The 26,692-nt window shown below is 44.8% G+C and overlaps 1 protein-coding gene across 2 annotated transcripts in view; it reads right to left on the bottom strand.

Annotated features, from left to right (window-relative positions):
• Window positions 1-1,109: 1,109 nt before the first annotated feature.
• The window catches only part of KLHL29 (kelch like family member 29), a 406,051-nt gene continuing 380,468 nt past the window's right edge, over window positions 1,110-26,692 (bottom strand). For both annotated transcript variants that reach the window (XM_069850743.1, XM_069850744.1), the window contains 3 exons: window positions 23,809-24,002; window positions 15,461-15,605; window positions 1,110-2,713 (listed from right to left, as the gene is read on the bottom strand). In XM_069850743.1, the coding sequence (XP_069706844.1) occupies window positions 2,530-2,713; window positions 15,461-15,605; window positions 23,809-24,002 (523 nt within the window). In that variant the 3' untranslated portion in view covers window positions 1,110-2,529. The remainder of the gene's footprint in view (window positions 2,714-15,460; window positions 15,606-23,808; window positions 24,003-26,692) is intronic.

Genomic DNA, 26,692 nt, shown 5'->3' with positions numbered 1-26,692 from the left:
TTCAGCATTTTTTTTTCTCAAGATGGCTTCCTAAATTACCATAGACTCATAGAACAGTTTGGGTTGGAAGGGACCTTAAAGATCATCTAGTTCCAACCCCCAAATTACCTTGAGCCCTTTTGTTCTTTACTTAAGTTTGAGAAAATCCATGAAGAAGAAATAGTCTTGCTGAATAAAATCCAAAATAAGTTCTAAGAATTCTTTTGGGAGGGAGACTGGGAGTACTCTGGAAGCTACCAAGCACTTAAATATTAGCAAGACCTTTCTGGATTTGCAGGAGTGGGATGGAATGAACCCATTTTCACCCATGGCTGGGATGAAACCTGAAGTCGCCGTTCATGCAGTGTCAGTCGTGACAAAATTAATCCAACCTGGATGCTGAATCTAGATCTATAAATATATTTATTATAATATAACAAGAACTTAACAGGAAACATAAACTATATACAATACCATTACAGATAACCCTGTTTTTAATATTATTCACAGAAATAGCCAGTTTTGTTCCAGTGTGAGAAATGAAGAAATAAGCTAAATTGGAAATGTTGAATGTGTTTAGGTCTTGCTGACAGGTAGCACCTCCTTTGGAGGCAGACACACAACAACACTAAAATTAGTCCTGCCCCAGGCAGTTAGAAACTTGTGCTCCAATCTTTAGGTTCACACTTGCACCCTGTTTGACATAAAATACTTTAAATGACATAGTATATAATTTCGTTGTGCTTATTTTGTTTCTTTAAAGAATAAATAAAACAACTGCATAACAAAGGCTGGAACCTCACTGTCAAAATGAGAGACTCGAGTCACCCCCTCGCGTGACTCTGCTGACTTTAGCACTTTTTCTTTAAATACTGCAAGATACAAATTTCTTTTTTTTTTTTCCTTTTATAAACGATTATTAATAAAATAAGATGATTAGCGAACCATCTGCATCGATTTCCCCTAAGCCGTAGGCAGACCTCCCTCCGTATAAAAAGATGAGCGTATTTGGTATGAAATTCAACTAGACATTGACTGTAAGATCTCACCCACGCCCTGCAGAGGACCTTCCTTCTGGAATTACTGGCATGGCATTTGGGATTGGAGTCTGCAAAGGCAAGTATGGCAACTTTCTTTCCCACTACTTCGAAAGAAATCAGACAAAGCTGTAGCTTGGGGGTGCTTCCTACTGGTGAATTCGAAGATTCTTTCCCCAGCCCCCTCTATGGTACCCGGTCCACCTCCCACTTGATCCTTTCATGTATAAATTTATAAAGAATTTCCACATCACAATGCTCTCTGGATAGACAATATTTTAATATATATAAAAATATAACCCCTGTGCTGTGCATATACTTACAACTCTACATAGTAATCCTTTTAAGTCTCTTGTACTGGGCTTAAGTCTATGCATTTTGCTACCATGGGATTTAAACTCGTGTGTTTAAAAGCTGTAAATAAGAGAAGTTTAAGGTTTCCACGCCTATGGGGAAACTTGAAAAATAAAGTAAAATAAAAAATACTTCTCAAACTTTACATAAAAGATAGTGGCGTATAATCCCAACGTAAGGAATTTTGGTTGAGAGCCAAAACTGAGTGCATAGCCATGACAGGAGGCATCTTCTCCCTTTGATGAACACGTGGAAATCCCACACAACGCTTTGTGTTTTAATGCGATCCCGATCAGAAGTGAAGGAGAATGCCTCTGGAATTGAAAGCGTTTTCTCTTTGCATTACGGGAATCGAGCACTCCAAGTTCATTCATCAGCAGAAACGGGGAAGAAAAAGGTTTGGAAAGTTCCCCCCTTCCCCTGCGGGCACGGCCACACGTGCCCACACAAGTATCGCCAGGAGCAGAAACTCAAACAGCCCAACAGACCTTGTTTTTTCAGCGTTTTACATGGATTTTGTTACCAATGGCTACTCTTCTTCTCCCCAGCCCCCACCTCACCCCCCTTCTGGGCTCTGCTCTAGAGAACTGAAATAGTTGTTTGAGCTGATGGAAGACTGACATCGATGTAAGCCATCTGTCACACAAGATTCCTCTCAGTCATTGGTATTGAAAAGCATGTATTTGTTAAAAACAAATGCAGGAATCAAAGTGGTAAGGACACTTTGACCTTTCAAATAGATTGATGCCTAAAGTGTAATAGTAAAACTAATCTGCATGGTTATTTTAAGAATCAAGCTTGAGCTCTAGAAGTAAAATGCAGATTTTTTTTTTTTTCCTCTCTTCCCCAGCTTAAAAAATATGTGAAATTCTATTGCACCTGGGCTGACCAAAAGCCGACGTCCAGAACAAGTGCCACTATAACATCTAGTGACACCCTTGTATTATTAAGTTACAATATCTTACATAGCACGGAGCTCTCTGCTCCTCGTTCACCAAAAGGTGAGGATGATTTTTCTACATTCAATGTAGACACTATTCAAGACTTTAGAGCAATATGTTCACTGGCTGGCTTTGCTGCTTTTGTTTCTTAAGTAGGAGTATTCTTCTTGCCTGCTTTCAACAGGTACCAACAGTTCTCCATCAGCTCCTGGGTATCATCAGCCGCTCTGAATGTACTTCTTGATTACTACGCAGCCGTGTCGAAAAACAGGGCAGGGCATGTTTGGTAGAAGTGTCCATGTATTTGTTTTAGGGTCGTAGGCTTCCATGTTCCCCAGGGCAGGTCCTTCGCTGCTAACGATCCCACCAGTGGCATAAATTTTTCCATCCAGAACCACAGCGCTGTACGAAAAAAAAAGGAAGTTTTAGTTAGTCTTATTATCCAACAACTTTCTTTTTAGGCTTGCAACAAATCTAGTCTTTAGTAACAACAGGTAAACTATGACTTTACCTTTTATTCTTGACTTTATGAAGCCATTTGGGCATTTCTCTACTCTCTCCCCAAAATTAATCCTTTTTTTTTGTGTTCCTGCCATGAGGGTAAATGTCTCTAACTTAAAGAAATTAGTCCAAGTAAGATGTCTCTCCAGGCCACACATGGGATCTGCAGGAAGTGTAGCAGGATGACACGTCCCTGTAACACCAGGCACATGCAAAGCAATCCAAACAATTCAAAGTCTCTGCTGCCTTGGGAATAAACCCTTGCTTCAAGTTACTCTTCTAATTATCGACGGATGCCGAAAAGGGGAGAAAGCCTCTGAGAAATACCCTGTTGCTTCAGCCCTGTCTGTGGTCAAGCTCTGGTGCGGGTGCCTGGAGATCCTGTTGACTTGTCCTCCTTGTCCACCCAAGGACACCCATGTAGCTCCACCTGGAGCACACAAGTCTGATGGCTGGGCAGCTGAAGAAGACAAAAATGCTTAATGCTTTTTAAAAGCAGAATTGTTCGGCTTTAGACAGTTCTTCAGACAGGTCATGAATCAAGGACAATGAGGCTGGGCTGAGCTCAGGGTCTGTAGATTCTTGATGGGAGGGACGGCACACAGGTGCGAAAGGTATTTGAAAGAAAAATTGCCCTTTGGCCTCATCTCTTCCTCCTTCCTCCTTCCACTCAACCCCTTGGCCTCTCCAGCAATCGTGTGCAGGGCACGACACTCACTTTGTGCTAACGAAGACAGACAACGAGGGGTTGGGCTCCTGCGTGTGTCCCTGGAAAGGGCAGAAGGACGACAGGCAGCTGGGTGGTTACATTGGGAAGGAAAATGGAGAATGTCTACATGTCGGAGGACAGCAAGGAGAAAAAGAAGGAAGAGAGGAGGACAAGAAATTAGTTGCAGCCAAAAAGGTGACCTGGATCTAAGAAGGTGAAGAAAGGTAGTAATCCCATAGACTTGGAAAAGCAAAGCTATTTCTTCTAGCTAATTTTGGAGCAGTGGGAAGAAGAAGAATGAAAAGTGATAAAGGCAAAAGAGCTCTGGAAGACCCAGGATGAACCGAGACTAAAATGGCACCGATGGAGCCACGTGCTTCTGAAGAACACAAAACTCTGATGTCCTTGCGGAGAAGCAGAGCCCGAGGTTAAAAATAAACCCACAATGACAACAGTGAGGACTCAAATAAGCCTAGTCCCTGGGTACCGCCAGGAAATAGGAAATAATGAGAATCTTGTCAAAATAACTGTTAATCTGAAAGGAGGAGGAAGGAGAGAGAGACTTGAAACACTTGATTAGAGCCTATCCACAAATCAGCAGGGCTGGATGATACATAGCCCAGGGTCCTGAGGGAGTTTGCTAATGAACTTACTGAACCACTGGTAATTATTTTTGAGACGTCAGGGAGAAATGGGGAAGAAGGGAGGACTTGAGTAAAGCAAGTGTCATCCTGAAAGACGGCTCTGAAAGAGAAACGAGCCCAGCTCCAAAGGAGACGGAGCTGGTGGCAGGGAGGCACTGCCCGGCAGGGACTCGTGCCAGGGATGAGGTCCCTACGGCCAGAAGGCAGCGGAGGTGGCGGGACCAGGTGACCCAGTAAATCAGATAAACGTGCAAATTAAACCACTGTTTAAGACTAAGATATTTGCTGGGGGGGTGGGGGGGAGGACCCATCTCTGTATTGGAACGAGTTACTACTTAAAACGAAGGAAGGCTAGGAATTACAGCTTGCAAAATATGGCATGGGGAGGGGGGAGGATGGTCCCTCTCCATGCTGAAACAACCCTGATGTGACCGAGGGGCTGCTGAAACCAGCAGGGTAAGCGTTTAGAAAGCAGCAGTAGTGGTTGTGGTCTGTGTTTCACTTTGTTTTCTCGATAGTGAAGCTGCAGGAGATGGAAGCTTATCTGAATCAGGATATGGTTTGGGATGTGCTAGGCAGAAGAGGGTCCAGTGTCAAGAGACGGATTGCAGTACAGAGCAGCTTTGCTGCCTTGGTTCTCTAATGAAATGCTGATATGGCGCTAAAAAAGAATTCCAAATGGGTTAATTTAGCTATTTTGTTAGGTGAAGTGGGAAAAACCACACTCCCAAATAAAGACAAGATCCCCAAGAAAGATCTGGCTGCACAACGATCAATAATGGGCAATTAGAAGAACATGGGGCCTGGCGCTGGTTCTATCAGTGTTGATGATCAACATCCAGTGCCCACAAACGGCCTCAGCTAAGTTTTTATTTACCATGCTAGTGTAGAGGGTAGCACCTCACACCAGCACAGCAGAGGAACTTAGCGGCTGTTACCACGCTTACTGCTCGCTCCCTTAGGTGGCTGAGGGACCTGGGGGTGTTTAGCCTGGAGAAAAGGAGGCTGAGGGGAGACCTCATCCCTGTCTACACCTGCCTGAAAGGAGGTTGTGGTGAGGTGGTTGTTGGTCTCTCCTCCCAAGGGACAGACGATAGGATGAGAGAGAATGGCCTCAAGTTGCACGAGGGCAGGTTCAGATTGGACATCAGGAAAAATGTCTTCACTGAAAGGGTTCCAGGCCCTGGCAGAGGCTGCCCAGGGAGGTGGAGGAGTCCCCATCCCTGGAGGGGTTTAAAAGACAGGGAGATGAGGTGCTCAGGACTATGGTTTAGCAGTGGACAGGTACGGTTAGGGCTCTAAACCGAGTCGTGGGTGCTTTACAAATTCTTGGTCCAGTGGGAGGAGTCTCTTCCCATGGCATGGGGGATGGAACTGGATGATCTTTAAGGTCCCTTCCAACCCCAACCATTCTATAATTCCTGTGTAGTATCTTAGCAGCCCATGTTTCTCCTAGTAAAGCCTCCGCTGCGGCATGTTTAGTAGCAGCTACTCTAAACCAGAGCTGCTGCCCGTGTCGAGCAGCTGAGTAGCCAAGCTCACCTTCACCAAAGGATCTGGGTTCATCTCAAGCCCAGAAACTACAGCACTGAAAGAAATTCCTGCCCAGCAGCTGTGACAAGAGGCTCAGCGCTGTAGCCTCCCGTCATGGTGCTAATGTGCTGGGGAAGAAATGGATGCTGAATGCCACCCTCTGAAAAGCTTCATGAATTTTAAATGTGATTAGAGTAACTTCTGCCCCCTCCGTATGCAATTCCCCGAGATAAGATTGGCATAACGCTCAGCTTGTGAGTCATGCCTGGGGTTCAGAGAAACAGGGAGCTATTCCTGCTATCAAGAAACAGGCAGTTCGAAGTACGCAGCGGGACTTTGGAGACATTCAGACATCTCCAAGGCTAAAGTGGCAGGTAGATACTTAAGATCAATTAGGAATTTAGTCCTTGATTGCTGCCACTTTGCAGTATTAGGACAATCACTGCTAATTGAGACAGTGAGATCGAGTGCACCCTCAGGAAGTCTGCAGATGACACCAAGCTGAGTGGTGTGGTTGTCACGCCAGAAGGACGGGATGTCATCCGAAGGGACCTCGACAGGCTGGAGAGTGGGGCTGTGAGAACCTCAGGAGGTTCAACAAGGCCAAGTGCAAGGTCCTGCACCTGGGTGGGGGCAATCTGCAGTTTCTAACCAGGCTGGGGGATGATGTGATTGACAGCAGCCCTGAGGAGAAGGACTTGGGGTGCTGGTTGATGAGAAGCTCGGCACGAGCTGGCAATGTGTGCTCACAGCCCAGAAACCACCCGTGTCCTGGGCTGCATCCAGAGCAGCGCGGGCAGCAGGGAGGGAGGGGATTATCCTCCTCTACTCCACTCTCACGAGACTCCACCTGGAGTCCCATGTCCAGTTCTGGAATCCTCAACATAATTAGGAGATGGAACTGTTGGGACAGGTCCAGAGGAGACAATGAAAATGATCCAAGGGCTGGAGCACCTCTGCTGTGAGGACAGGCTGAGAGAGTTGGGCTTGCTCAGCCTGGAGAAGAGAAGGCTCCAGGAAGACCTGGAGGGGGCTACAAGAAAGCTTTTTACAAAGGCACGTAATGACAGGCCAAGGGGTAGTGGCTTTAAACTGCAAAGGGGGAGATTTAGATTAGACATTAGGAAGAAATTCTTCACACTGAGGGTGAGGAGGCCCTGGCCCAGGTTGCCCAGGGAAGCTCTGGCTGCCCCATCCCTGGAGGGGTTCAAGGCCAGGTTGGATGGGGCTGGGAGCAGCCTGGGCCAGTGGGAGGTGTCTGGATGGGCTTTAAGGTGTCTCTGAACTCAAACCATTCTAGGATTCTATGAATTCCTGGGACATTAGGGAACAGGAAACTCAAGTGGGCTCTAAAACCTTGAGGAAAGTCAGTGGAAAGCAGTATGCTCATTGCTCCCTCTTCATTACTGTGACAATATTTCTTTTCTCCCCTCCTTTCCATCCCATCAGCTGTAAAAACATCATTACCAAGGCTGACGTACAAAGAAAGAAATAATTACAATAATTAGGATGCGAGTTTATTGCTTGGTGCCATTAATCCTGAGAGATGAAATGATTACAGGCTGTCAGAGCCTGGGAAGGAAGGAAGTTCTGAGCTGCAGAGCCTTGCTGTGGAGACACAAAGCCTCCAGCAACTTCAGGGGCAGTGACATCCTCAGCTAAGGAGCAGCCTGACTTCCATCTCTCCAGCAGAACAGCCAGGGTGACGGTAATCGGCATCAAAATGGAAGTCACTTCATCCACTCTTCCAGGAAAATAAGTTTCAGCGTTTTCCTAACAACCCTGCTTTCCACTCCCCAGGTAATTACTGCTGCTTACTAGAGGCTTCACCTACAGACCTGCAGCTGAGTCACCCGAGGTGTCAATGTGTCCTTCACTGCCCAAACCATGAGCAGGGTCGATCCCCTGACACTGCCACCATCTGCTGACCTCCACAAAGCTATGAATCATGCTCCTCAGAAAATCACAGCGGGGCTGAGGGGCACCAGGCTGTCCGCCACCGGAGTGCTTGTGTAATCTGAACACCCTTTACATCTCCTTTCTGCCCATCCACCTTGCAGTCCTTCTCCAGCACGAGCAAACAGGTGGCAGAGAGCACTCCTCACTGACAGCTGGTCAATTAAAGGCCTTAATGGACAAAGGGAATCACTGAATCATAAAATCATAGAACAGCCCAGGCTGGAAGGCTCTTGAACACCTGGTCCAACCTTTTGTGAGAAGGGGAAAGTATATGAGATAATCTAGCACCCTGTCTAATTGCACCTTGAATACCTCCAGAGATAGGACTCCGCTCCATCCTTAGGGAGTTTGTTCCAGTGGATGATTGTTTCACTGTAAAAATGCTTATATTGAGATAAAAATTCTCCTGGTGCAACTTGTACACGTTGTGCCTTGCCTTCTCCATGTGGCTCCTTGTGAAGACAAAGACTCTCTCCTCTTTGTAGCCACCTTTTAGTGCTGGAATAGTGTGAGGTCCCCTCTGAACCTTCTGTTCTCCAGGTAGAAAAGACCTAACTCCTTCAGTCTTTCTTTGTAGGGCAGGTTCTCCTGCCTTTTGATCATCCTCACGGGCCTCCTTTGGACCCGCTCCTGTCTGTCCTTGTCTTTTTTGAGTTGTGTGGCCCAGAAGTGGACACAGCACTCCTGGTGCAGCCTGACAAGTGGGATGATCGCACCTTTATCTAATCTAGTAGTGCCCCTGCAGATGAGCCCAGGATCTGACTTGCCTTCATTGCTGCATTTGACTTTGCCCTGCTCTTTAATCAACTTCTTAACTCACGCTTGAGCATCAACCTCGCTGCCTGCTCAACAACTTGATGTGTCTGCAAACCCTGTCCTACCTGTGCTCCAGCTCTGCATGGACCACCAGGGCTCGGCACACACGAGCCAGAGCCCCTGCTCAGGCACCTCAGCTGCCATTCACTTGGTGGCCACCTTCCCACCAAGAGATTCAAAGCATCTTATAGGGAAAGCCTCCTGATGGCCACTAATATGGAAGCAGAGGACGTCAGCACCTCTCTTCTGTACTGTTTGAGAGTCAAGCACCTGGGAGCTCCTGCTCCATCCCTTCTCTCTCCCAGTCGTGATGGTGAGATGCAAAAGAGACCAGCAAAGTTTTAAAATTTTGATTATTATTAGTTGAAAATTTCCTGCTTAGTCCTAAAGATCACATCAGTCTTATCAGGAAATGGTAAAAAAAGAAAAAAAAAAACCCCTATATTGTAAAGTCTAGGGTTGTAAAAGAGATTTGAAACAGCTGAATTAGCATGTTGTTTTGATTTCCTGAAACTTAATATCTTCTGAGCCAACAAACAAAGCTCCTTTCCCTCACCACTCCTGCCTATGCATGCACATGTGCTCGCTAATTTATTTGGAGTAGTTCCATAAAGGTTATTAAATATTATCAGTTAGAGAGACACAGAATCTGCTTAGAAACAGAAATATCCCTGCATTTACCAGTGGATGAATTTCCTTCCTACTCTAATATTTCAGGAGGGCTTTACTGGAAGTGGAAGTGAACGATGCTTGGAGGCTGAGGGGAGACCTCACTGCTCTCTACAACTACCTGAAAGGAGGTTGTAGAGAGGAGGGAGCTGGGCTCTTCTCCCAAGTGACAGGGGACAGGACAAGAGGGAATGGCCTCAAGCTCCACCAGGGGAGGTTCAGGCTGGACATTAGGAAAAAATTCTTCACAGAAAGGGTCATTGGGCACTGGCAGAGGCTGCCCGGGGAGGGGGTTGAGTCACCTTCCCTGGAGGGGTTTAAGGCACGGGTGGACGAGGTGCTATGGGACATGGGTTAGTGTTTGATAGGAATGGTTGGACTCGATGATCCGGTGGGTCTCTTCCAACCTGGTTATTCTATGATTCTATGATTCTGTGAGTAGGGGGAGTATGTGCTAGGATAAGAAAAGCCTGTAGGGAACCAGCTACCGCAGGAAGGAGCTCTGAGTGTCCCATAAGCTTTTGCTTAAACCAGGGACCTCTGAGTGAAAACCACATGGTGGTTTGCAACAGCGAAGTGAAAGGCATCGCTGCCGTCCCCGTGCATGGTGGTGCTCAGGGTGCTGAGGTGTCGTCCCGCGTTTGGTAGCTGTGTCACCAACCTCTGTGGTTATTTGCGGCCACGCTGGCAGCCAGGTTGCTACGTTTGAGAGGGAGGACTCGAGCTCGGGTGGCTGTGCTGGGCTGCCAGAGGTGTCATCTTTACAATGAGATGGATAAATGAGGATCCAGATTAGTCATGGTCAATTAGGAGGATATCATGCTACTTCTTGGAGCGGGATTATTAGTGTGGGTGTTTTGGCCAAGCTCCAGCTATATTCTCCCCTACTCCATGAGCACTTTACCTTGCTAATGATCCAAAACCATCATGTGGCATCATTATTTGTTGCTGAAAACCAGCGCTGTTTTATTCCAAAGTCCATCACACATCAGTAACGGCCCGAGTGCTCTGTCTGTATCAGTTACGCTTTAATGCACACCGAAATCCTTCATGTCATCAACCGCTACAGGAATTATTGCTATTAGCTTGGTGAGGCAGTTCTCATCTGCTGTCCTTGGAGCACAGTCCCTGCCACACATCTCCTTTCAGACATGCTGGAAGATTTCAGTTTTCCTTTCTGGACCACAAACACTCCCAGCTGCTAACGCTGCCTGCTGAGCAGACCAGCCTTTACGTCTGTGGGCTCGAGAAGCGTGGGGCTGTTAAGGAACCCTGCTCCGTAATAGCTTCACCTGGGAATATCCATCCAAACAAGCTGCGCTCTAACCCCTTCCAGTGCCTGGAGTTATCACAAACTTTGCAAAGAGGAAAGGAATCGGCAGGGGGGAGTCTGCGGCTGGTGCAGAACATTAGCAACGCCTCGTAGTTAAGCACAGGAGTCACCATGCCTCGCTGTTCAAAAACAAGGGCTTATTTAAAAAGAAGAGGGGAAAAAAGGAAACCTAGAAACCAACCCTGGTTTTGTGCCGTTCAGCCCGAGTTGAAGTTTTATTAAAGATTTCCATTCGGCAGAACCATCTAATAAATCTTACTGGTTAACAGTCAGGAGGAGGAGGAAGAAAATGCTTTTCTGGTGTCTGTTGGGAATTGCTGGTACTAAATTAGCTGCTCTGGAATTATTGCTGGCACCATCATGCTGCCGCTGTTGCCCCGTGGAGGCTCTCTGCAGCACACGCCTGTTTGCACGCCGCCTGCATCCTAAGCAAGCAGAATATGGAATTTTTAATCACGCGCAGAAAGGCATTTGGTATTCTTTTTACTTGTGGAGAAATAAACCCTTGAAGGGCATGGTGGGAAGGGAGAACGCCTGCCTGCAAAGGGAGGACTTGCCAGAGCTGGTGGGGAGTCTTTGCGAGTCTTCCTGGAAGGAAATGTCTGGCAGAGCAAGGAGCGATCGTCCTGGCTCCTCAAGCCTGCTGGATGCTGGCTCTGCCACCAAAGATCCCGCAGACGAACACAGGGGCTGCCAAACTGAAATAGGGGCTGTGGTGGCAAACAGGTCACGCTTGCCTAGTGTTTGGGAAATGCCAAACATTTCCTTCACCCTCACATATTGCACAGAAGATGTTCAAGACCCGTGTGTGAACTCTCAGTGAATTTTAAAACTCTTCAGGCATATTATTGCTCTTTGCCCTTTTGGCACCAGCCTTCAAAGGGTTAATTCTAGGTCAACACAAATTTCTTTTCGACTCCCTGGGCTTAATCTGAAAATGATGCTCAAATTGCTCTTTTGTTCACTGCGAGCTGGAGAACCAAACCATTTATTTTTCATTTTGCATTTTTCATTAAAAGTAATTTAACTTGATATTCAAACTATTTGAATGGACCTTTAATTTTTCACACGCGGCCGATGTCGCACACATTTTTTTTTCCCCGTGCTCAAAGCCATCATGCTCCCTAGTCACTAACATGTACAAACGGTGCAGATAAAAATAAACGTGACGCGGTCAAGATTTTTCCCAGAAAATTCAGTATCGAATGATTCCTGGTGAGAAGAGATCAATAGCATGCAGTTAATTTTTAAGTTGTTTATGTTGCTGCTTTTAAACCATGTTTTTTTTTTGTGATCCATGCTAATGAGTGGAACAAAGAATATATAGATTCATAGGCTACGGTCAGAAGGGAGGGATCTCTGTGCTTAGTTAATCTGAGCTTGTATTTATGCAGGTCATGGACTTCTCCCCAGACAGCATCCGGCTTGGAAACATATCTAACCTTCTCTTAAAAACACCGAGTGCTGGTGCTATCGCCCCCTCCCTTGCTGTTTAATTATCCTTGCTGTTGGGAAAGTGCCTCACTTCAAGGCTGAGAGGTGTAACTTGACTTTCGAGCCCTCGTAACCCGCTACGCCTTTGTCTGAGAGACTGAAAGCTTTTCCATTTGCTCCCAGTGATCAAATCACCTCTCAGCCTTTCTTTGATAAACTCCTTAGATTTCATGTCAAAGATTTGATTTGCAACCCGGGGTCAGTTTTGCAGCGTTCCTTTGAACCTCTGCTGGTATTTCCACAGGTTGATGCGTGGACCCAAGACCTGCATTCATCTCGCCGGCGCCGTACACAGCAGCACCCTCTCTCTTCCCCGGTTCAACTTGTTTTCATTTCGGTATGAGGACTCATACTGTATATTCAACATCACGCTGACCTTTTATCCACCGCACTGCAATGAGAGTTTGTGTTGTGCAGCTCTGAGTGGCCTCCTTTATGTCCTCCTCTGAGTGCCTGTATTTCTAAGGGGAGCGGGGCTGTTGTGATTGTGCTCCCTCCATCTATTACTTTGCATTTAAAATACCGCTGCTACCTTGAGACCGTCTATGCGAGACACGCAGGTAACTGGCTAAAACAGCTCCTTCTATAAAATTTTTTTACCCACCGAGTGTTATGCCACGTGCAGCCTTTACCAGGGGAGATTTTCTATTACCTGGATTGTTGGTAAGAAACAGCACTGAAGAAGAATCAATGCTTGCTACCAGTGGCCTTGCTCAATTATATCTTCTCATTAACAAATACATTTTGAGATCTGTCAGTGAAGCAGATTTAATCTCTCTAATGTGTGCCTTGTTAATTCCATATAATACCAGCCAAATACCTTAGAGAAATTGCAGTATATTATAGCATCACAGTTGTCTTTAGCAGCCAGGCGTGTTTTATTAAAAAACAAAGCAAAGTTCACCATTTCCCCCCCAAAAAAGCAAAAGACAACAGGTTGGTTTAAAAAGACCCATCTTCCAGGAAAGTGCATCAATTGCGGTTCATTATATTATTAGCATCTAGTTATTTGTTGATGAAATCCCAAATTAACCACTTTGTTTTTTTTTTTTCAGAGGACCAACGTGAGGCTAAGTGAGACCACTTAGCCTGATGTTGGTACTTTGCGAAATTAATTGCTTCACTGAAATTCTCCCTTTCACCTTTTCAAAACACGGAAACACTTTGGCAGTGCCCTGATCCATCCTGAACTGTAAGAGTCATTAAAAGTCAACATTAGTCATTCAATCAGCTCCTCAGCGAAGACTCTAAAGACGCCTGCGTCTAAGACAGCCGCATTGCCTGATGTGAGAACTTAATTTCCAAAGCCCCAGTTTTCCCTGCTGCCAGCAGTGACCGATTTTGGCCCCTCACAGCAGAATATGGAACCAAACCTTGTCGTGTCCTTCCAAATACAAATGAGAAATATCCATGCGATCACTGTGCTGCCTTCATCAGCAACGGTTTTATAACCAAATGCAATAACAAATTTGGTCCCCAAATGTTTTAAATGCCTTTCTTTTTTACTCCAATTATCCCTTAGTAGCCAGTAGCCAGTTTTTAATCAATTTGTTTCTGCCAAACTCCCATTTTCCCTGCTTCCATACATACCGATTTATTTAGTTTCTGCCATAGGTTTTATACTTCATTTTGCTGAAATATTTTCCCCAGCACATTTAAGAATGTTTGAAATTGTGCCCTTTTTGGCATCCGTTTAGGATGTACTGAAGTTTTTATTCAGTGACTATCCCTCTATAAATGTAGGTTTCCGCTGTCGCTTTAGGCTTCGGAAAAAGAAATCGTTTAAAAATTTGAAGTGACTTTTTACTGACAGATGTCGTATTCTACTCAAGAAAAGCCAGTTTATCAGGACGCCTAAGCAGAAGCTAATATTCAGGTCACTGGTTTACTGTCCTTGGTCCATCACAAGGTATCTCACTGGGTTGCCTTCTGTGAGGTGCACAGCAAAGCATCCCTTCACGTTAGAGATGCTGGGAAGTTTTCAGGTGAGATGCTTAGCCAAGACCCCCTGGTTGAAATCACTCATGCAATGCACTCTTATCGTGTATTCCAGAGAGTTAATTAACAGATTTTTGTTAAGTGTTACAAAACAGAGATGTTTAAAGATCAGCTCATCCCTCTCTGTGTGAAGATGCAGAAATTAACCAGATGTACAAGTCCCCTGCCTTTGATTTTACTGGTTAGGAATCTAATCCTGAACTGCATTGTACCCTTTATTTGTGGTTTTCAGGAGAAAAATATTATCATCAGCTGCCTGAGCGCTGCAGGCTTCTCCTCATCCCACTTCACCTCCTGCTAAAGCGGAGAGAGAAGGAAGACTTGACCTTAGTGCAGGATGCTCCCAGGATGGAGCCTGCTGCTCCAACACCTTTACTTACAAGAAAATATGTTTCAGCAGCCAAGAGAGGGCGCTCCTTAAATTAATAAAAAAAGGGGGGGGAAAAAGGAGAAAAACAGAAAAAAAAACCCAGCCTGAAGAGAGAAACCGAGCATGCTTTCTTAAAAAGGAATTTTCTCACCTGCACCAAAGCAAAAGTTAAATGCAACAAGTTAAAACGCCACCATAGAATGGGGGCTGGGGATACCCATGGGGCAAAGAGAAGCTCTGCTGGCTGAACAGGCAGGAGATGAGGGTCTTTTGTGGTCCCAGTCGCTGCCCCGTTGCTGTTATTCCTCCCTCACCTGGGCACTCGCCCGGCACAACTGGTTTTGCTTTAGTGCTTTGAGATGCTGCCGCATCGGGCATCAATAACAAACCCTCTCCCAGCACCTAGGGTGGCGTTTGCAGACCAGTAATAGTTTTTCCCCATGAAACCGATAGCTCAACCAGTCCCCAGCACAGGGATCTGCTCTGCAAGGGGCTGGCACTGTATAAAGCCTGAAACAAGCCCTTCTTTCTCTAACAGCCACGTAATACTTTTTGAAAGCCCTTTAAGTGCTGCCAGTACCTGTGACGGGTGCCAAGTTTTATTTTTGTCAGCCAATTTGGGAAGTTTATTAAACTTGTGACCAGGATCGGGGAAGTGAGCCCAAGAAGCAATCAAAAGCACGTAATAAATAATAATTAATATCAGCATGTGGTGCTTATTCAGTTTTTTTTTTTTCTTTCAAGGATCTTTTAACTAATATAGAAAAAACATGTTCCATATTTTGATGGCCTCTCCTACAGCAGGTATTTATCAACCTCCAGTTACACACGGCAAACTTAGGAAAACGGTGTTCCTGTAGTCTGCTGGAGGAGCCCAACACACGTTCCCCACCCCAATCCATCACGCCTGAATGCGAAGAGACACAAGAACCATAGCAGGGTCCTGAATGTGCGCTTTGGGAAATTCTGCATCCCTGAACAGGCACAAAAAAGAGATGAGGAAAACCCCCAGACGGTACACACCTCCCTTCCCCTCTCCCTTTCACTGTTAGGTTGTATTAGCTTATATATCAGCAGAAAATGTTAAGGCACCGGTAATTCAGTTTTAATGTTTTTTTCTCACCTGCAGAACTGCCTGGAGTGGTTCATGTTGGGACCTGCTTTAATATTGCCTTTCTCTGGGTCATAGATGGTGGTTGCTCGTGCATAAGCTCCTCCAAGAATAAAGATGAACCCATTGAGAGTGACTGCAGGAGCATATTTGTTATCTGTCAATGGAAAGCAACACCAAGATCAGTTTTAGGCTCAGGTTTGGAGACTGGTTTTTTATTTACACATTCCCCTTATTTATAGATAAGTCACGCTTCTCTAAACCTCCACGGCTAGGGGAAGAAAAATGAGGAAACCTTTCCTGGTTTTGTTCTTCTCTCTCCAAGTTCTCAAAGGCACTGTTAAAGTTCATAAGTCCTTCATCCCCCAGTACGTGCCTTCCTCTAAACTGGTAAAGTACAATTATCCTCTCCCATAGACTAATGGAGTCACCGTGAAAGCTCCACTCTTACATATGAAATTAAGATGTCAAGTTGTTTCAGAATTTTGAATTGCTGCAAATTTTAACTCAGACGCTTCCCATGCTTCTGCAGCAGCTAAGTACAGAAGAAACCCACAGTGCTGAGATACCCTTAATAATATCCAATAGTTGGTTCTCTTCTGTATTCTGCTGCTGCTTGTGGGAAGGTCACCCACATAATCCAGAAGATTTTCTGAGACTTGATTTTTTTCCACCTCCTCCACCTTCTTGCAAATTCACCTGCATTTTTATTTTCAGATGTGCGTTTACCTCCAAGCAGTCCTGTGTTTTATCAACAAAGTGCGTGAGGCTGGAGTTTGAAATTACACAAGTCCCTTAATCTAAGTAAAGTTCAATCAGAGTTTCCAAGGATGCTTTAAAATTTCTGTGTTAGCGGTGGTATTATTAGAAATCCTGGCAAAACTAACCATAAATTATCGAATAAAATCACTCTAATTTAATTAGTTGACTTGTCCTGTATGCTGCTAGCACGCCATATGCACATTATTAAACATGAGCCAGTTGGGCTGAAATTTCTCATGATGGTGTCTGTCTTGATGCGATATCGGGTTTTTTTAATCAACATTTCAGTGAAACCAATCAGCAGTGTCTGGGAACAAAAGATGAGAAAATGCATGGCTTTATTCGAGTTAAAATAAGCCTTACAACCAGCTCCCTATGCAAGTGCCTAAGCCCTTTCGGGTGTGAAGCGAACGCTTCCTTGGTGGCTACTCTGGTGTCAGGGGACACTTCTATCAAAATAATCCATATGCTCAGAAAAGGGTGATCCTCTTGCATCTCCAGTGGAGAATCAGCTTCAGCCCCTGCAACACTCCTGAGTGGGGGGCATCAGGGCAATGCCTTGCAGAGGAGGTGTGAGATCATCCTTACTGTGCTCTTACATCTCCGTTAACAGCCTCTACATAACATTGAAGGGGCCTTTATGCTCCTCCCAGGTCTATAACACCATGACCGCGTCCTTTTACAAACACAGAAAGAGATGGGCTTAAACCAGCCCTGGCAGCTTTACTTTTGGCATTTACTTACCCCTCGCATGGCTGGTGTGTAACCCTGAGGTTCTTGTAAAACCACCTTATTCCATTACATATTTAACAAGGGATCTAATTTGACATGAATTAAGCGAAAGCCGATGAACGACTCCAGAAGAGAGGTAATGTCCTTAACTGGGGTTTGAACTGGTTAAACTAGAAGGAAAATAATGGGTTTGTGGTGTCTGCTTCTGTTCCAGCAAGGCCATGGGGTGGTCTGGCTCTACTCATCTCACCCTACGTTGGTGCCTGTCCAGGGGGACACGTGGGGGCTCAGCACCCAGGATGACAACAGACAAAACATGTTATGGGTTAAAGTTGGGCTCCTATTACACTGAGTTATCTACAGGCATATGTCAAAAAACCATGGATGTATTAGGAAAATGTCACTGATCCTTGGGAACAGATGGGAAGAAACTAATTCATCCAGAAAATAGAACAAGGAGTATTCAGTTTCTTCTTGGTGCCACTAAGCCACTGTAATTCATCAGAAAGACTTATCTGTCCTAACAACCCGTCTCACATCCCTTTCCAAATCAGACTTGCATATGTGACATTTTTTCCAGTTAAGACACCCATCAGAAATTTTCCGTATTTAATTATCGTGTCTTCCTGTTTTTTTTTTTTTCCTTCAACTAGAACTGTTTTGAAGAAGAATGAAACTCTTGTATATAAAAAAAACCACCTTCAACTCCCAAATCTCACAGGGAAATTATTTGGGTCTCCCTCAAGGCAAAACAGTGACTTCTCAGGAGACTGAATCACTGACTCCACACTCCTTTTTTGTTAAAGAAGGAGAGGGAAACCCCTTGGTTATTTTTTTAGTGATTTTTTTTTTCTTTTCAAATAGACAGTCTGATATTCTTTATCTTTTTTTTAAGAAGCAATCATGTTTGATTCTCATCAATTTTTCAATACATCAACTATCTGTTGTATTTTTACTGCTTTGGCTTTAGCTACAATTTCAGAAATTGGTATAAAGCAAGCCTGAGAGAGAGAAACAGAGAAATCTCTGCTATTTCTTTCAGGAAGGGAGAAGTTCACAGCAAACAGCCTCCTGATCCTGATGAAGACACGGCAGAAAAACACGAGGGACACCCCTCCAGAGATAGGTAGAAAGAAAACAGTGCATTTTATTTTTGTTTTGTTACCATGGAGGCAGAAATTGTTCACGGATACAGGGAGCTTGGAAAACTCCAGCCGTCATTCCTGCTATCCAGGTGTGAACGAGCACCTTCAGTCTTTAACTGTGCTTCGTCCCAGGTGCTACTCACACTCCTCCCTTGTTGTTGTCCTTTCCAGGGCTTGGTAACCTCATGCAAACACTGGGGAGACTCTGAAGTTCTGTCACTACTCTAAGTCCTTAGCATGATGCTCAGAGTGCAAAGCGGGCAGCTGGGGAGCCTCATTTTGCAAAAGCATGTTCTGGTTGCATCTTTTTTTTTTTTTTGTCAATGGGCATGAACGTGAGCTTCTATGGGTCAGAGGCTGTGGGATACAGCAGGGACATCAGTTATTTCAAATGAAGGAAGAGAGGGGAGAGGAAGCATGGAAAACAAGAGAATCAGCCTCCTTTTGCCTCCAAAATTCAAGTGTTGGTTGCAGTAATCCATTTCAGGCTGCAAGATCTGAAATAGGATTTGTCCAGCACAGCAAGCACTCTTGAGATTAAAAGGCAGAATAAATGCAAAGGAAATAATAGATAAAAGGCACTTTTCCCTCCAAGTGGATAACATCATAATATCACTCTCATTTGCTGCTTATATATGAAAATATGCAAGTATTTCTATTGTAGTGACAGGTCATTGCAGGAAGGGGTATGCACTCAGCAACAACCCTTGAGCTGGAGGTGTACTTCACATGGGGCTGATAATTTAACCTACCGGTGTGGTCCTCACTTAGTTAACAACAACGTGCTGTCTGCAATGTGTTTCACGGCTCTCGTGTCTCTTGATACATTTTATGGTCAAGTAGCATAGTTCTGCTTTCCCTTCCATGATTGCTTAAAGATCTTATGCTGCCTTCCAGTAAAGCACTCGGTCAGAACCTGAAGTGTCATTGAAATGAATGGCGGCAGCACTTCATATGGAAACAGGTTATTAAAACCGAGCTAGTCAAACATTTTTATCAGGAGGAAGAAATGCGGGCGCGCCACCAGCCCGGCTATAACTCCAACTGAAGGGTCTCCCGGCAGCCGGTGAGGGGGGTTGATGCACATGATGCAGCAGACTGGAGAAAGGAGAGTAGTTAATCCAAACTCGATCTGCTTTTAATAGTAAGTGCTTCTTCCCCTCCCTGAATACGATGCAGACAAGCTCAAGAACGGCACAGTAATGGATAAGATAATATCCCGCAGCCGCCAGGAGACTGTGGTCTGATCCTTAACATAGCTCACGAGGCTGAGGCGCAGACATTGCGATTAGCAGCAGGGTCTCGGATGTCAGCCCTTCTGCATGGTGCTCACAGGATTGCTGAGTTCTCACAACTACAAAACTGGTTGCAGAGCCCTACGGTTTCCCCAACGACCCTGGAGCCAATCCTCCTCAGAGACCCTGAAAAGTGAGTGTCCTCACTTGCAAAGCCTCGTTCTGTGTATGGGAGGTGGGGATCTCCCGTGCCAAAGCAAAAGGCTCCATCTGCCATCGTGGGGCATTTTCAGCATCAAATCTATGGGTGAAATGTGGATGCATTGAAGAAAGCTGGACAAAGCACAGCCACACCGATGGAGCAGAGGTAGGAAGTGAAAGGGAGGACATCTGAGAAAGGACAAACACAAAACCACCGACTTTGCTGGGTAGAGGGGGGAAAAAGCCTCTGAATGGAGGATATGGCACATACAGAGGAGAAATGCGGGAGAGAAAGGCAAGTAAAAGTCAAGCTTACTAGTGGGAAAAAAGATTAAGAACTAGTCATGGAAAGAAAAACACATTGAAGGATGAGACTTCCAGGTGAGAGCTGCCCCAACCCCCACACGGGTACCAAACTCCTGACCCTGAGGAAAAGGCCAAAACATGTATCTAATTTCTCCTGTAAAGTCCAAAAATAAATTCATGGGAGTGACCATGCATTTTAACCAAAATAAGCCATGGGACAGTGCAGTAAAAAATGCTGGTAACGCTGTTTTCCAGATATTTCTTGCATTCTTAGCTCTGTGATTGTCCCAGTTTGGTTGGACACATCACTGCTATGCTAGAGGAACTAAATACTTGGACTAGAAACCAGAAATGATCATAGATTTTTGAACACTGTGTTCCTGTAGTTCTCACCAGATTTTAAAATTTAATAGTGGTGATAATTAACACTGGTTTGCCTACAGTCCAGAAACATTAATAAAATCTTCTAATTCCACCAGTACAGACACTGACTTCTCAGCTTATCAAAACAGGTATATTTCAGAGTCCTGGCATGAAGGCACAAAGTGAACTAAAAGGCAGTGACAAGATAATTAGGCTTGCTTGCAGTCACTGACTTCAGCACGTCTATGGCCATCTTGTTAAATAAGACAAACCTCAGGAAGCTGGGCACAAAATACTTTTTTAGCAGAGCTATATAGGGCAGCCTGGCAAGAAATGGAAAGGCAGGTGATGCAAGTAGGTAGCCTGGGTTCACCTACTCTTGTAGGACTTTGGCTTGGCAGTAGAAAACTTCTTACAGGTCCAAACACAAGAAGGGGATGTGCAAGGTGCTCTACCAGAAATATGCAGTGTGAAAACTCTGGAAGCCTCCATTACCCCAGTGACACCAAGCTGAGGGCTGTGCTGCTGCAGGAACACCCGTCAGCTCCAAAGGTAGGGATGACAGACTCAGGGCAGACGATGGGGCACTGAGAAAGACCCTCTCCAAACATGCATGTGTGTAACTAACACCTACACAAATGCTACCACAGTATCCACATGCAACGTGTTTGTGAGCGTCAGACCTATCACGTGCAGGCATCCACATCCCAGCACCTCCTGGGAGGTGAACACGAAAGAATAAGTGGAAACTGGGAGTGAATCTGCTGCTTATTCTTAGACGAGATCCAAACAGAAGAGAGCAGGGGCTGGGCTGCATGGACTTGCTGTTGGACCCCACTCCATGTCAGCATTCACCCTACTTCACCTCACAGAATAACAGAATTGTTTGGGTTGGAAAAGACCTTCAAGATCATTGAGTCCAACCATCCAGGTTTGCTAAAAAACGCCCCTCTCCCTTGTCATGGTTGATGCAGCTGTTGCTTTGGGTTAGGCTGGCACGTGACACCTTGGAAGAGGTGGATCTGTTGGGTTCATGTGTGGCACGCTATGGTCCACTCACTATCATAACACGCCACAGGGGCTTGAGACAAGTATTACTGGTCTAACAATCTCCAGAGAACTTGGCTGCTTTCAATACCTGGATCTAGTGTCACATACCTGAGCATGCTTGAGGTGTTTTTAAATAATCTGTTGTCCTGCTTGAGGTCAAACAGTTTTCACTGATCTCTGGGGTGACCTTAAACAACACAACTCGCCATCAGATATCTCAGTTGACTTAGCTCAGAGGGATACCTAAAGAATTCACAAATCAATACAAACAGGCTCTGAGGCTGTCAAAGGCACCCCAGCAATGATCGTATCAGGGTTTATCTCAGCTCCTTTTTGTAAAAAGCACCCCAAGACTCCTTCTACTCCCTCTTTGTTTTAGATAAATGTTGACTGTACTGCACTCAGCGTTGCTTGCAGTTCTTGGGGAATACTTCACAAATACAGGTGATATTGCGATTCTTGTAGAGGTGGAGAAATTAAAGTACATTTCCAGTCTCTCCACAGCCTTTTAGTGAAGATTGGGCATCACTTTAGCTCAGTTTTCCAGACATTCTCCACCTGGGTGCAATTTTTCAGGCTATGTGTTATTTTACTTCATTTGCAAACAAATTGATGTTATACATTTCCCAGCAAAGACACACAGCAACTCTGTATTTCATCATATATTTCATGACTTCAGCTCAACTAATTAACTTTGCTTACACCATAAAACACAAATACCATCTTTTAACTTCACCGGCGTCTTTCATGTATTTTCGTTAGGAAATAATGGTACCTGTCCATTAGAGCAATGGGTGATGAACCCAGCTCTGGATGGTTTGGATGATTTTTTCCAAGCACGCGTGGTTTTGATGCCTGCTAGGACAGTGTAACAAGCCCAGCGAGTGATTTCTTAGCTCCTGTGGCACTTGTACTATTTGGTAAGGAATAAGAACACTTCTTTGGATTATGTATTCATTTTTTTTGCAATACGCCGTGAGTACAGGAAAACCTCATACTGTCAGTCAGGGGATTAAATGAACAGCAGCAGCCGTAGCCATGTGATGGAAAAAGCCAGGCAATAGGGTTGTTTGCGCTGCTGTATTACATAAACATGACTTTCGGTTAACGCCCTCCCGCTGGGCCCTTCATGCTGCATCATATGCATGTCATGTTATGTTAGGCTGGACACAAACAGCACCGAGGGAGTCAGAAAGCAGCAGCGCTCTGCACGGGGGAGGCTACAGCCCTGCCTCCGCCGGCTCCTCATGACCTGATCTACTCGGGAACCCCAAGAAAAGAGTCGTGATAATTGTAACAAGCTACATTAAAAAGAACAGCTTATGTTAGCTGTCTGAATATGCTTAGGCCTTACCTGAATACCTTATAACTGTGCTTCTATAATTTATTACTTGCTACTCCTATTGCTCTACCAAGCTCAATAGGGAGGCTGTGATTTATTTTAAATGAAGCACCTCATGTCACAGTTTCAACATGACTAAGAGGTTTAGGATGGTGAAACGCTGGAACAGGTTACCCAGAGAGGTGATAGAAGCCCCATCAATTGTAACATTCAAGGTCATGTTGGATGGGGCTTTGAGCAACCCGATCTAGTTGAAGATGTCACTACTTATCCCAGAGGGGTTAGACTAGATGACCCTAAAAGGTCCCTTTCAGTCCAAACTATCGTATGATTCTATGATTCTAGGATGCAAAAGCAAGGCATCCCACAGCATCTTCTCAGCGATGACTGCACAAGTGCTCTTTCTTTGGCCACCTGAGTAAAGCCAGACTGAAGGCTGCCCAGTCACCCAGCGCAGAGCAGGTGGTCCAGGTCAGCTGCCACCCCGCAGTAACATCCCCGTGAAGCTGGATGCTAAACCCCATTTCCAAAAGTAGCCTCAGCACTCAGGCTGCGCATCACCACAGAAAACAAGTAAGTTGCAATCTTCTGAGTGCTATCGTAGTTATGGAAGGAAGTTTGCACCTCTGACGCTGGCTGATGTGGTGCCACGTTTGGCTTCTCATCTTCCTATTTATTCTGTAAAATGTTCGGTGAGCCGGAGGGCATCACGAAGTAGTAAACAGAGTTTTAATAATCTGCACATCTCGGAGATTTCAACTTCTCAAGCACGTATGCCTTCAGACACCACTGATAAACCCCAGGTAAGAATGACCACTGCTTCCCCTACGACAGGCATTGTTTTAACAAACCCATGAGTAATAATCCATTAACTGAGCAGTGCTGTAAAACCGCATGGAGCAACACGTGATGCCAGGGTGAAGTTTCACTGCACTTTGTGATTTTTTGGATCTAAAATTACTAGTTGCCCATATCTAATAACTGCTTTCCTTTCTCCTTTACTTTGAACTCAACACTTCTATTTGATAACTAGCTGTATTAAGGAGTGACAACTGCCTTCAGTAAAGATCCAGATAAATGCCTCTCTGGCATAACATATGATACATTCCTGTCAAGCTGCATCTCCCCTCACCCCCAACTCACTTGCCTTCAGCAAAGGCATTAAATTACCTGTAGCACAGCGTTTTGTAATACGGGCTTAATCTGCCACCACACCTCCCTTACCGATCATCGGCGACTCTATAAAACTCCACGAATTAGTCTGAGGGACGTAGGACTGCAAGACACCCGCAGCTCGGCCAGCTTCATTCACCCCACCGAAGACGTAGATCTTCCCACCGCAAACCGTTGCAGCAGCTGAATGAACAGCCTTTGGCAGAGGAGCGATGGTCTCCCACTGGTTGGTTATTGTATCGTACCTAGGACAGAAGGAATCGGAATGAGCTGAGACGATGCAACACGGGGTGAACAGTAAAGGCAGGATAGACAGGCAGAGAAAGCAACCTGGGATGGAACAGAAAAACAACTTGACAAGCAGAAGAAAAGCGGAGGTGGAAATGTATTTTCTAGCATCCTACAAATACAGCCACTTGGTAAACAGTGTAATTAATGCTTTTTCTAAGCTTTTAAAACATTGAGAAAAGCTTAGAGAAAGCTGGTTCTATTTTCTCTATATGCCTCTCAAATCTCATTACAGCCCAAGCTAAAGAAACTCTGGACATCTTTGTTGAGATGTCTTCCCTTAATTAATTTCTATTAATGAGTGTACAGTGAGATTACTCTTGCAAATCAGTGCAGTGATATTCAATAGCAACCGCAGGCAGGCAACTGTTAATATACTTCAGTTGTTCAGCTTGTGGAACACAGCTCACCTGCACCATAATGCAACACGATAGCTCTTTTTACTCCAGTTAACTGACCAGAGATGCAGGTTTTGTGCCAGAGCAAGTGGCTTCCATTTAATTTTCATTGTGTAAACCAAACCGCTGCGCTTCATTCCAAGAAGCTGCAATTGTTAATGCTGGAATAAGATTTCAACATTGTATCCATATTTGACACGAAGCAAACAGAAAAGAGAAGGCATGAAAGTGCTAAATTAGTTTTAAGGTCATCAGAATCTGATTTAATTAAGCCATTGACCATAAGGGATATGCAGTTAATAATCCATGGAGGAAGATTCACTCTAGACAATGTCACAAGTACAGACGTCATTTTTTTTATAAAGATAATGTGGCAGAGATCCAAATAACTGCTCTAAAATGAGTCCTGGAGACAGGAAAATAATGTAATTTTTTTAGGCTTCTATATTTCCATGTAATGGCACATTCAGTCAAATAGGAATTTCCTGTGTAGTGATTATTCAGAATTGTTGTCTGCAAGAACAGAAGCCCTCATCACCCATTTAGGGCTTTTTCTCTTAATATTAGTGATATGCAATACGTAAACATGAAATGAATCCATGGCCACGAACCTAGCTGTAAAAAAAGATTTAGTGACAGAGGAATTCTGCCTTTGCAATGTGTCCCTCAAACTCTCACTGCCCAGACTCGGGGAAAATAAAAGGGATAAATAATATAAATGGTGGAACCAGCAGAAAATAATGTGCTTAATGAAAACGCATTAATGAGTTTCCGAGTAATATACCTGAAAGTAATTAACACACTCATGAAAATGAAGCAAAAGCAAGAGGGAGTCAAACTTTGACTGAAAGGGATGAGGAAAGTCCCTTATAATGAGCACGGAGAACTGCCTCGTACAATGCCCTAAATTAGCTACTGAGAAATTAAATTAATCTACAACAAAGTGATCAAAGGGGAGAAATATAACGAGATTAAACAACATGGTGCTGGGAGCATTCAAGGTGACACACCTATATTGGACTGATTCTTAAAGTTTGGTACCAAGCTCAACCCTGCAGATGCATGTTTGACTGCACAAGCAGCTCCTCCAGGTGAGACACCATATGCCGCAGCACCTGCATCCACCCACAGCACTCGGGGCAGCACATACACAAAAATGTCACATTAATATGAAGTTTTGTGTGCTGCTTTCGTGTTACACTTTGCTAACCGTCATCATTTGAGGCTTGGTAATTTAATTGTTGATGTGTAATAAAAGCTGGTGAGGGAACTGGTTATACCTGGCTAGACACTGTGCAAAGTCGAGAACAACTGACCTACTGTGCCTTTCTAGTTCCTCAGCTTCTAAGATAAATTATACCTGTCACCCGATGCTTATTGTTTCACACCACAGCAACCTAGCAGCAGGAACTTCTGTGGCCAGTCAGAGAGGTCTGGGATGGGATGGTGAGCAGCCCTGCTGCCTTCCCAGGAGCTGGGAGAAGTACCTGGCCAACCACAGCTCCCAAGACTGGTATGTCCCTGCCAATGACTTTCTGATCCTCCTAATATGTTTTGGGGAAGCAGGGATTATACCCTTCAAATCTGCTGGGGACTGGGCATGGCTGAGGACCACTTTTACAGGAATAATGGAGAAAGATCCAAATTACAAAATTAATTGTCCTGCCTCTGGATGAACTTCACTATTAGGACCTCAGGACGCCTGGACCTTGGTTTTTTTACCCACTTTCACTGCTCTCTGTCTATGCCCTGTGATGATAGAACTGATCTTTATTTCTCCTACTCTCTTTCACCTGTGAAACAAAATAATGACCAGTTTCACTTCACCTGCTGAAAGCAAAAGGCTTCAAATCTACTGCATATAGGTGCAAGTGGGGCAGCTTAAAAATCCCAATCTTATCTTGAGGATCATTTGGTTTAAAAAATCAGTGACCCATAAAGCAGGTGGAAGCCAGTCCATGTCCACCTAACACAGACATTGAATGCAGGTTTTACAGGGGCTGCTCAGTGAAGCAACCCTCCTAAGTAAGCGCTTACCTTACCTCTAGGGTTGAAGAGGAGAAGTTGGTGCTTTTAAGGCTTCCTGATACCTGTACATCAAGTCTCTTCATCGCAATGGAATTTATTCCTCTGGTTCATTCCTTCCTTGCAAAACCATGGACCTGATTTCTAGTCTCTGTTTTGCTTCAGCTCCTACCCTCCAGAAAGTTGTTTGGTTGGTTGTTTTTTTATGTTGGATTATAAAGCCT

Source organism: Phaenicophaeus curvirostris, chromosome 2 (genome assembly GCF_032191515.1).
Source record: "Phaenicophaeus curvirostris isolate KB17595 chromosome 2, BPBGC_Pcur_1.0, whole genome shotgun sequence".
NCBI classification, from domain to species: domain Eukaryota; kingdom Metazoa; phylum Chordata; class Aves; order Cuculiformes; family Cuculidae; genus Phaenicophaeus; species Phaenicophaeus curvirostris.
The sequence above is the reverse complement of the archived record's forward strand: the minus strand, read 5'-3'. Positions and strand labels throughout refer to the sequence as shown.